Source organism: Pinus tabuliformis, chromosome 9 (genome assembly GCF_031772625.1).
Source record: "Pinus tabuliformis cultivar Carrire ecotype Pingquan chromosome 9, CPIR1, whole genome shotgun sequence".
NCBI lineage: Eukaryota > Viridiplantae > Streptophyta > Pinopsida > Pinales > Pinaceae > Pinus > Pinus tabuliformis.
The window spans coordinates 1,002,737,150-1,002,749,773 of record NC_142307.1 but is presented as its reverse complement, the minus strand read 5'-3'; the positions used below and the strand labels follow the sequence as shown (position 1 = coordinate 1,002,749,773).

General features: G+C 36.7%; 1 protein-coding gene across 1 annotated transcript; it reads left to right on the top strand.

Moving 5' to 3' along the window:
• The first annotated feature begins 812 nt into the window (after nucleotides 1-812).
• Nucleotides 813-2,386, top strand: LOC149152110 (rhomboid-like protein 14, mitochondrial). The gene is made up of 2 exons (XM_089440714.1): nucleotides 813-1,068; nucleotides 1,622-2,386. Exons 1-2 carry the CDS (start codon nucleotides 964-966, stop codon nucleotides 2,201-2,203), a joined length of 687 nt encoding a protein of 228 aa, XP_089296840.1. The 5' UTR covers nucleotides 813-963; the 3' UTR covers nucleotides 2,204-2,386.
• Nucleotides 2,387-12,624: the final 10,238 nt, after the last annotated feature.

Genomic DNA, 12,624 nt, shown 5'->3' with positions numbered 1-12,624 from the left:
TTAGACTCATCTTAATTTTGTATCTATCAGGTGTCTAAAGGAATCAAATATCTTGAGGTGCAAACTTTTCCTCAAGTTTTGCACCCAAAAAGGCACTTTGCACCTCTAGAGATTTGATTCCTCTATGTCCTTGATAGATCCAAAGTGAAAATGGATATAGCGAGATTTATGAAAATCCATCCTAACTTCAGATCTAGAAAGTGTTGAGAGGGATCAAATGTCTCAGGGTGCAAATCCTTCTTCAAGTTTTTGATTCATGAAAGAGATTTGCACATCTAAAGATTTGATCCTTCTCAACATTTAATAAGTCAGTGATGATAAAATTTTTATTAATAATCTAAAACTCAAAAATTTCTATTTCTAATGAATGTAACCAAATAAATTAATAGTCCAAAATCCAAAAATATAAGTAAACAATTTAATAGCCCAAAATTCAAAAATATATCTAAAGTGATGTGAAAACTTACTCCTTACCAATCACTAATTAATCATTCCAAATGACAAACTTTTTTTAAATAATATTATTAAATAAATATATATTCACATATAACAAACCAATTGTAATTATAACCAATTGTAATTATTCCCACTACTGATTTGACAAATTTGACAAGGGAAAAAAAGAAATGATAAATTTTCACTGTTAAAACAAAACAAAAAAACAAAACAGCTAACTTGTCGCGGGAGTTTTAAATTGAAGACTCTGTATGCGTTGGACCAATACATTCTTGATTCACACCTCTCACCGACCACGATATTCTTCATAAATGATTCTGCAGCACAGTCGAGACAAGTCCACCCCAAGTAAACTGACCCGATCGCGGGAGAGCCGTGTTCAGAACGCGTCCAAACTTTTGATTTATACTGCCAACGCTGATACAATGAACACCAACGCGGGTTCTTCTACTCCACTCAGGTCTGAAGGGAAACTTTCTCACGCTGAGAAACGCAGGGGAAGAAGAGATGGAATCACTACTGAAATTCAAGGCAACGGCTGCACTAGTGTTGGTTAATTGTCTGGTGATGATCTACTATGATAATACGCAGATCCCTCATTTTGCCCTAAAGGTAAATTACTTGTTTTTCTTATAAAGATCAATCATTTTGCAGATAGATTTCTGGAAGTGCACTGTGTAAGTGAATTGACACGTCTTAAGTTTAGGGGCATCTTTATTTCAATGGCCTATTCCCTGAATATTAGGCAATAAGAAGGATATGGATGCGGTCAAATTTTTGACTGGCCCTATGTCCGTCACATTATCAAATTTTGACTGGTCCTATGTCCATCCAAATATTTGGGGAATCCACAATGGCCATAAGCTGTCACAATATCAATTTTTTGACTGGGCCTATGTCCGTTCAGCAATCGCCATAGAAAGATTTAGGTACACTCTGCTCATGGCCAGCTATCAAAAAAATTCATTTTGTTAGAGGATGTGTAAAGTGTCTACCTGAGACCTCTGACGTTTCATCCTCCTTACCCAGTTCAGTTCAGCTCCAGAAGTCTATCTACATTAATTAATATAAACAGCTATCAAAATCTACATTCAAACAAACATCAATCATACTGAATCCTTCAATGACATTGATATAATTTTTGTGTGTTTGATTTATGAATCAGGAGATGGGTTCCATGAAGTTGGTCCAGACAGCATTCTATCACATGAATCGCCTCCATTTCACTTACAATACAGTGTCTTTAATTTGCAAAGGAATGTGGCTTGAGCAGCAGATGGGCAGTGCCATGTTTGGATTCACCACTCTTGCCCTTGCATTTTTATCCCAGACTCTCATCGCCATGTTAGCTTCGATATCAGAGTACATATATCCTGCTGGGAATGCCCATGTTGGATTTTCTGCAGTGATTTTCTCCCTGAAGGTCCTTGTGAACGAGCTGGATGATGAACCCCATGGAGGCCTGAATGCTGTGTGCTGGATTGAGGGCTTTGTGGTGCCCTTTCTTTTCCCTGACAGAGCAATTATTGTGGGTCTTCTCTGTGGATTTGTGGCAGGCTATATCTACATTTATGTGACAGAGCTGCTTGTACCGTTCTTGGATGGCAATATTCCAGCTGATTTTGGGTTACCCTACAAGGATTATTCAGATAGTTTGAGTTGGATTTGCCCCTCCTGCGAGAACAAGAATGGTGTGTATTTTGAAAAGTGTAATAACTGTAGTCAGGCCAGGAGTTGTAATAACTAGGGTACCTAGGGATTAGAGTGTCTTATGAAGCGCTAATTGATAGGGAACACAGTGTCCGTGTCCTGATACATTGTAGAGAAAAGCTAATAGGATGGGACCTTGTCGCTTTACAAATGAGGGTTTTATATGACCTTGGTATGGTATGTTTGTACGTATATGAGTCAATGGGTCACCTTTTGTGAAGAGTGGAATAATGTGCTTACAGCTGCTTTAAGGCCCCACACCCACCCATTGGCCACATTAAAAAGGTTCTAAAATAAAATAAGAGATTATAAATAATAATTTTGTTATTATAATAAATTATAAGGATATTGAATTAAATTTGTATTTCTCATTTCACGACACCACAATTTAAGTATAATATATGATATAAACTTAAAAATATAAATTTTATTAAAATAATATTAAGTTTATGACATTATTAAATGATTGCCTTTTTGGGAAATATGTGTGAGAGATATTTTATCAAAATCAAGACTACTCATTTACAAAAAATGGAAATTATATATATATATATATATATATATATAATATATTTTTTTTTTAAATAAAATGATATTATTAAATATTTAGATATTTTATTCATAATTTTCTATATTTAAAAAATAAAATAATTAAATGTAATAATAATGTTCGTATTGTAAAATAAAAATGTTATACATTGTTATGTAAAAGAGAATTAGGAAGGAAAAATTATATCTCGACAACATAGAATAAAATATATGATATATGTTTTTTTTTTGTTTTTTGTTTTTTGTTTTTTTTTTTTTTTTTTTTTTTTTAGAGGAATTGGTAACTGGATTGGTCTCGTATTCACGTGACATGAGGTCAATTCCAACGACTATCACTATAATTTCTAGGTGAACTCGTATTCACGTGACATGATGTCAGTTCCAACCACTATCACTATAATTTCTAGGTGAATCACGTCACCCCCAACACATGGCCCACAAGTAAATTCAAGGGATTTGAACCTGGAACCTCTTGGAACACAATAACCATACCACCCCCAACACATGGCCCACAAGTAAATTCAAGGGATTTGAACCTGGAACCTCTTGGAACACAACAACCACGCCACCCCCAACACATGGCCCACAAGTAAATTCAAGGGATTTGAACCTCGAACCTCTTGGAACACAATAACCACACCTCCCCCAACACATGGTCCACAAGTAAATTCAAGGGATTTGAACTTGGAACCTCTTGGAACACAATCATTTATCTTCAAGATCATCGCCAATTGAGATGCCCTCAAGGGGAGGCTAAAATATTTGATATATGTTAAAATAATAAAACAAGAGTTATTATTTTTTAAAAGAAAAGAAGAAAACTATTTTTTCATTGTATTTTTTGCTATCTGCTTATATGTCCACTCAAATGTCAAGTGTAGGTACCCGTTGGATCTAGAATTGAAATATATCCGCATCGAACAAGTACGCACTTTGCATATTTTTGAGTAGACCCAAATTGAAAAAAATGAAAAGACATGAAAAAACCACACTTTTTTCAAGAAACATGTTTTTTCAAATTTTTCAGTGTGAAATAAACATTTTTTTTCATATATTTTAAATTTTTTCGGTTTGGGTATACTCAAAAGTATGTAGAGTGGGTACTCATTGAATAAACACAATTTTTCATGTATTTTAAAAAAAATAATCGGTCTGGGTCTACACAAAGTATGCAAATTGGGTACTTATAGGAAGTAGAATTATTTTAATTCTGCATCCAATGGGTGCCTACACTTGACATTTGAGCAAATCTATATGGATTGAGCAAAAATTACAATAAAAATGTAACTTTCTTCTTTTCTTTTAAAAATTAATAACTCTTATTGTATTATTTTAACTATTGTTTTATTATGTTTCTTAGTAGGTACACTTTAGACATCAAATTTCTCATAATGAGTGTGAAGATAAGATAAGGGGATTTCGAACCATAATTTGGTAAACAAAGACACAACGTCAACACTAATTATGATGCTTTGTTCATCAAGTTAAAGATGCAAATCTTTTTTAATAAAACTTAGAGAAATATTTAATAAACTGAAATCTTTTATAACAAAAACTCCTTTTATAAAAGATTCCTTTGATTTTGTTAAAGAAGTAAACATTTTCACCTTAATGAACAAAATATCATGGTTATTTTTGATGTTATGTCTTTATTTACTAAAAAATTAGTTCCAAAAGATCTTGATCTTATTGCCAAACTTGGAACTTGAAACCCTTATCTTAATCAAAATTTGCATCATCTTGAGTTTCTTCACCTTTAAAGGGATATGCTATGAACAAATAGAAGGTACAAACATGTGGTGTTCCTTATGCCTGCTAATATTTCTATGGAACATTTCAAAGATACAGCCTTTAATAGCTTTCGTCTTAAGGCCAAATGTTGATTCCTATTTGTTAATAATACCTTGTTGTTGGGACTCATGGCGATCCCTCTTTGACCTCTTTCTTCTACGATCTTAACAATATTTTTTCCTATATCCAATTAACTATATAAGTCCAAAATGAAGGCACACTCCTCTTTTTGGATTTTCTCATTACCTGTCTTCTGAATGACACCCTCAGCCACTAAGTTTATGGGAAAAACGCTTGCACTAACCAATAAATTTATGCTCATTCCCACCATCACCTTACCCAAAAATTGATTATTCTTAAAATTATTATTGGTTGAACCATTTTAATATATGTTCCTCATTTCTTTGAGAAAGAAAAATGTCACCTAACTAAGGCCCTTGTAGGCAATGGTTACTCAAATTTTCAAGTCAACAAGGCATTTCACCCAAACTACCATTCTAAATATAAAATCTCTCATTCCTTTTCACCGCCTATAGCTCATATTTATCTTACTCGTGTTAGAATTTACCCAAACCCAACACCCAATATTCAATTCCAAGCAATTAATTATTGAAAAAATACACAACTAAGTTCCTAACAAGAACATCAAGTGGAAGAAAAATGTCATGATCAAAAGCATAATGAGACACATAGATTTCTTCTCAACAAATTAATTATTCATTAAAATTACTCAAAGCGTACTTGGGCTCATCAAGTTGATCAAGCCCTAGATCTATCCTTCGATCTTTTAGGCTAATCTAGATCCATGTCCCTCGTTTCTCCTTGCACATTCTTGCGACTTGACATACTAGAGTATCACACTTGTCCTCCTCCTAAGGCTAGTGCCACTATTGTGTATCTTCTCCTCACCTTATCCTTGCTTTAAGCATTGATCCAAATCCCTAATCCTAAACCTAACACTAATCTCAAAGTGATTGATGACCGAGATTAGATCTCACCTCACTTGAGATCAATATATATGATTAAAACTTATTCACTAAAGTAAATAATTTACTTTTTCTAAGTTTTATTTTAGCTCAATAGGAAAAAATATTAATATTTTTTTTTCCTAAGTTAAACTTAGGTTAAGTTACATCAACAACTTTCTCAAACTAGAGAAAGTTTCTAAGGTGATATGTGTCGACTTCTTTATAGTACCTAGACATAAGGCTTGTGCAAAAGTTCCTTCCTGAGATACAAAATTCAACACTCCCTCTTAATGAGGGATGTAATTTTGGAAACTTTTAGAAGAACCTTCTCCACCTAGATTTGCCTCCAAGCCCATCTCAGTATATATAGTTTCTCCCTCTTACCTTGAAGCTTGCCCTACTACCTAAATTGAAAGTTGAGCTGGGAACCTATCACAACCAACCATGATTTGAGGAGTCTTATCACACTCTTGAGCATTTATCAATTTCATATCATACAAACTAAGTCTCTCGACAATACCTAAAGAATCACTCTTCCTAGTCACCTATGCCCTCTCTAAGATTGATCATGTATCTAAGATCCCCTCAGATACACCAAAATATAATCCCAACAAACTATATAACTACGCTTGTCTAATGCCAAGAATTAATTTTGCATCCAAGGTCACTCCCTCTGAATATATAAGCACCCGTGTATCCTGAAAAAAAACTCTATATTTGTTGTCCTCAAAGGCTAATATTGAGAGCAAGTATACCATAAACATTGGAACAAATAACATCCCTGTCAACCCCCTTTGATGCATGCATGGTGCTAGCTCCACAACTCAAAGATAAATATGAGCATGTCTCTGAAATACTATGGAACATTGACCTCATACTCATTATGTGACTAGATGCTCCACTATCTTCACTAGACCCCATCACTCCTAGGAATGGCTCGTTCATACTCTGATTACGTTTGAGGCATTAAGACACACTCTTTACCCATTATGGCCCTCCACAAGTTGACTTGTGACACTTCCTATTTCACTGAACTTTCTTGGTGGCTACATGTGATGACTTAATTCCTGTGTTGACCATGTACCTATCATATACATCAATCACTAGTGGAAATCGGGGTAGTGGACTTGGTTTTTTTCCAATTCCCACTGATCTATCGTTGTCGATATTTGCTTCCACACTCGAAGCACTACCTAGTTGCTTCACCTCGTATAATATGAGATCGAGACATTTTCCCTGAATGTTACCCACATCTAGGAAGCATGTGTTAGGCTTAGTCAAGTTGTGGGGCATCAAGCTGTTGCTTCCAGACTACTGGTATATGCTTTCTACTGCCTCAACCCTTGCACGAGTCCCTATGCCTCGCACTCGAGTTTCATTTTCACTACTTGGTGGTGAAATATTTACGACTCACCATTAGCTTATGACTGTGGCCCTACCTCAACCTTGCACTTTGCACTAAATCCATTATAGCCAATTTAGTGGCCTCATAACACATTCTACTCACTGTTGACGCTATAGCCCAGGCTCCCTACTAGATGTTGGCTATTCTTCAATGATGACTATGCTTTATATTACTACCCATGCCCCCAATATTATTATGTATCAAACTTATTCTTGTAGTAGTGGCTTGTCACCCGCTCGACCTTTTCCTTGAAGGTGTTCAACTGACCAAGTGTAGCTCATGATGATGATTAGCTTTAGAAGCTCAACTATGATCACCTTTATCTCTCGAGCCTTATGTGTTGGGCATGTTCGCTCTGACTAGTGGTTGAATGTGTTGTGTTGGTTTTCTTGTTGTGCTTATCGATTAGTGTTGAGGATGTTTCCCATAAATATTTTCCTTTTTCGTTGTGTTATTGGTCAGCTATATGTCAGATATCGAAATTGTTGGTTGGTTTAGGCTTTCTTTTTTTGGTGGTTGTACTCCTCACCCTCCTACACCCTCCTATTCTTTCTACCCTCCTACAACACTATCACGATCCTTCAAAAGCTTGTGTGGCTAGTTGACCCTCTACAACTTGACCTATGACACTTCTTATTTTGTTGACCTTTCTTGGTAGCTGCCTATGATGACTTGATTCTTTTGCTAACCCTGTGCCTACCATATCCATCAATCACTGGTGGAAATTAGGGTGGTGGAATTGGTTTTTTCTAATGCCCACCAATCTATCTTTGTTCATATTCACTTCCACACTTGAAGCACTTACTTATTGCTTCACCTCATGGAATCTAAGATCGAGTCCTTGTCCCTTAATTTTAGCTGCATCTAGGAAGCCTACGTTAGGTTTAGTTAATATGTGGGGCATTTCCCTATTGTGACTTGGACTACAACAGGTGCTTGCTACTACCTCAACCCTCACATGAGCCCCTATGCCTTGCACTCGAGCCCCCTCTTCACTGGTTGGTGTTGAAATCTTTAAGGTTGATTGTTGGCCTACAATTGTGGCCCTACCTTTACCCTACACTTTGCACTAAATCCCTTGCGACCAATGCAGTGGATAGATAACACATTATATTCACCATGGACACTATGTCTTAGGCTCCCCACTAGATGTTGGTCATTCCTCAATGACAACTATTCTTTAGATCACCGCCCATGCCCCAGGTCTCATTACGTGTTAAACTTTTGGTTTTAGTGGCCAAAACCCTAATCCTAACCCTAACCCTATTCTCAAAGTGATTGATGGATGAGATTAGATCTCGCCTCACTTGAGATCAATGGCTAAGATTAACACTTATCAACTAAAGTAAACAATTTACTTTTCCTAAGTTGTATTTTAGCTCAATAAGACAACATATTATTATGTGTTTTTTCCTAAGTGTTGTCGCTACGACAAACAATGTATAAAATTTTTCCCACTAGAATTTTGGAGCCTACTTATGATCTCAAAAATTTTCAATTCAATTATTCTTAGTCACTTCACGACTGGTTGTGTCGAAACCACTTTCTTACACATGTTCAATCCTTAATGTATCCATAAGCACACTTGTTATAGACATATTTGGGCACTGCAACCCCAATCACATATGTCCATAAACAAAGGGCTTCTAAACCCATAAAAGTGTTGTTTCATACCCTAAAGGATCAAGGTCAACTGATTACATCATTTCCCAGAAGTTCTCCCTGAAAAATTGCTCAGAATTGGTCAAAACTGGACCATACAGACTGCTCCATGATGAGGGTGCGATGCATCTCACCTGTTACACACAAAGGGTGCAATGCATACTGAAAATCCCTTCTGTAGGGTGCGATGAGAGAGAGCAGAAAAATGGCAGAGGCAATTTTCTAGGTGGAAACTCAGAGAATCTTCTAGAAACTACTCATATGACACTTGCCTCTCTGAACTCACCCAGGGATGAGTAAGAGATCGTGAAATCTCCAAGTGGAACCAAGAACTATTAGTGAAATGAAAATAATCAAAATCCCAGAAGCTGACTCATCCCCCTGCAAATATCTATATATGGATCCCTCATCCTAGGGATCCAGAGGCTGGAATTTTGTATTTTGTAAGGAAGTGTTGTTGGTTTCTCTGTGAAGCATTGTATTGTTGGGTGATCTAGCTTTTCATGAGGTCAAGAGGGATTTCATGCTGCGAGGATGGTGCTGGATCAGAAAGCTAGGCTTTAATCCTCTCTTCTACTACTTCCATTAATAAAGCTATTTGAGTTTTCCTCCATATACTTGTATATTTCTGAATCTTGTATTTGTGTATGCATTTGTATGGTTAATGTACATTTGATTCTACATTGTTTATGGTTATATATCTTTATGATTTGATGGTATTTTGCTGCTTTGACTCTACAGGTGTTCTTTTAAGTAGGACAAGTGAGAAAGGAGTGGTGAAATCTCTATCAAAGGAGAGAGGAAACAAGCAAGGATCCAAGAGAAAAACTAAGGTTGGTGCTCTTTACTTCTCTCTCATCTATCTCTCATAAAGGAAAACACAAGTTACTTTGAATTATTTGTTTCTAAGATAGCTACCTGTCTTAGTGGGACTAGCAGATCTGAGTAGACACTTGTTTTCCCATAAACAAAATGGTGACCATACTGGGGAGCGAATAGTTTGTTTTTTTGTTACTGTTGTTTGCTTTATAAACTACAGACGGAGCCTGAAGTTAAGCCAGCTAGCCTTCGAATTGCTTTTGCTATGCAACTGAAAAGTAGATCAACGCTGCTTCAATCAATCTCCGGGTTGGTTTATGAACTGAACATCTGATTTGCAAACATCCTAAGTGCCCTGGTGGTAGCTCAATAACCTCATTAGATCATACCTCTATACTTTGTGTTTATCGTCTATCATAAGCTCGGCCTAAATCCCTGAACTTAGCTGCAAACTGTGGGTGAAAAGAAAGATCAGTCTCATCCCTGGACCATCGCACTGTCTCTCATTAGTAGTCTAGATGCATCGCACCTCCCGTGTGCTGCAGGTGAGATGCATCCCTGTTTCTCTTAAGGATAGGTGCGATGATTGAATGAGATTGTTTCTCTCTCCAGATTTTGGTTTTTTTCTTCATTGTTTTCAGCTCTATTCAGTGTGTTTGCTACCTATGATCAATATATCATTGTTGAAGCCTTCTTCCTTTACATTACTTAGCCTCCATTGATAAAGAATTGTAAATTTTTTTATGTATTTTTCGTCATTTACAGTCCTCCCTTGCAAAAAGTAGCTTAATCGAAGTGTCATCTTTTGATTTGAAAGTGTCGCAACTGTCATTTTCAGTCAAGGAAAAGAGTGTCATAAAGTCTTCCTCTTTTAGATAGTCGATTATACCTTTTCCATTGTATTTGATTTGAATTGTCAATTCTTTGAAGTTTTGAAAGCAATTTTCCTTTCGAAATTGAAAGTGCCTTCTTAGTCTTCCTTTCGTTTTTGAAAAGAAATTACTAAAGTGTCACTTTGAGGAAAAGTAGTTCAGATCTGTACTTAGTTTTCTTTTTGTCATTCTCACATTAAGGAAACAGAAAACAAATACATGCATGTGCATTTGCATTTATATTGCATGCGGAAATTTATTTAGGAAAAGTGCATTTAGTTTGTGCTCTCTGCTCTATGTTGAAAGAATTTTACTCTTATTTCCTTAGTAGCTAGGATTTTCATTACTAAAAGAAAATAAATTACTGTTTATCATTTAGATTGCATATTTAGGAATTTCACATCTACATCACGCGGTGAACCTTGAAAGGCAAACTTCTTAAGAAAGTTCAACTATAAAATAAACCTCAATGAACATAAAAACGCTTTGGAACCTAACGCACAACGTCTAGAAGTCTAGGCTAGAGACGTATTCCGGCGTCGTAAAGCCTGGTAACTATTGTTTTCATCATAGGCTGGGTGATTCCTCCTCTTTGATAAGACAAGTGCAAGTATGGACTTGTGCTCCCACGTACCGTTGAGTATATATTGGGAGACCACAATAGGCTAATATCCTTTATCCTTAGGAAGTCGTGTCTGCTGCCTTATCAATCGCAATGCATTGAACACAACATTCAGGAAGATTGACTGCCATACGTAAAGTCCTCGGTAATTTCTCTATAATTTACCACCGAGGTGTATATTGCAGTTTTGCGATTGGTTTGGTAATCCCTCTATCTAGATTTCCAGAGTGGTCACTTTTGTTCCTTTTCGACTCCTTAAAATAAAAGGTCCATCTAAGCACTTGCCACTTCAGGCTCATTAAAAATCAAAGGTGAAGCTTTTTCTCGACTCTTAAAAATTGAAAAAGAAAGTTGTGTCAAAGCGTCATAAAATTCATTTAATTTGGAATAACATTTTCCCCTTTTAATTTTGAGTTGATCAAGTAATCTGCAATCGTGGAAGAAAGTCAACCAAAACCCCATCGTTCACAGAGACTAACGAGTCAACCATCTTTGACTCCAGAAACAAAACCATTCCAGGGCAAGCGACCTCGTTTAACTGGGTCGAAATCTCCTGGTTTATTTGAAACTTGTGTTTCAACATCATCAGAGACTCCAGTTACTCCAATTATTTTTGGTACCCCTGCCTCTACAGAAGAAGTTCTGCAGTTACAAGAGGACATTAGAATTGATCCTAATGTAATGGTAAACACTTCTATTCTTGAACTAGCTCCATCTAAGGCTGATTTGGAAGGTGTCACCCCTCCAACATCTGTCGCTGTAGAGTCTATACCTTCTTCAGCACTAGAAATATTTTATGGACCTGACAGTCTACCTCTTCCACCTGGACTGATTACTATAGAGGAGATTGTGGAGGATCTTCCATCCAACATCCCATTTCATTTTGGAACTGGGATCCACCTATATCCTTCTAGTACAAAAGTTATTTATTTTAATCACCCTTCATCGCAAGTTCCTGTCGAATTGCTAGGAAATATTTTGGATAGACTCGATATGTCTGAACAACCATCGACATCTAGGATTGTGTCATCTGATACAGAATCAACAGAACCTCTTACTACTACTCCGACAATGTTCGCTGGTATACCATCTGTCCCAACTAGTTCTCAACTACTAGATGGAGTCCACCTAGGGACTATTTCGATAGCATGGTCTGTTCCTATTTGTTCATCCAGAATCTTATCTAGGGTTTCTTATGTTGAGACTCAAAAAATTGATCCTTCACATTAGTATCAATTTGGGAAGTCTAGTTTCCAAAGACCAATTTACCCTTTGAACATTGGATTGCCATCATATGGGGGGCAGTATGCCTTTTCATTGTTCCCTCCGGGAGAACAACCATATGAGAGTTCACAATAAAATTCGGGTCAAGCTAGAATTGCATCCAGTGGTTGGATACCAATACTGCCTCAACAGTGAAGAGTTGTATATTCAATACAACAAAATCAACCTGTGTTGAACATTCCCACTACACCGGCTATTGTGACGGTGTCACAAGTACGAGCGTTGCCTGTTGTATATCAACCTCAAGTCTCTCAGGTCGTAATACAACAGCCTCTTGTCTCCATGATTTAATCACAACCGCAGATTAGTGGCTCCTTAACTGAAGCGACTTAGGCTCAAATGGGTACTATCACCCCTCATCTTGGTCAAACATCCAATATTTGACAACAGCAAATGGTCCAACAACCATGGTTGGTACAATTCAACAACCATAATTCCAACAAGCTTACCGAGGACCTGAGAAACAAAGCTTTGCGGGTAATGGGC

Excerpts from the sequence above, each read along its gene's own strand:
- LOC149152110 (XM_089440714.1), top strand. The coding sequence starts at position 964 with ATGGAATCACTACTGAAATTCAAGGCAACGGCTGCACTAGTGTTGGTT. Across the intron at positions 1,069-1,621 it reads TCCCTCATTTTGCCCTAAAG|GAGATGGGTTCCATGAAGTT; the intron begins GTAAATTACTTG and ends TTTATGAATCAG.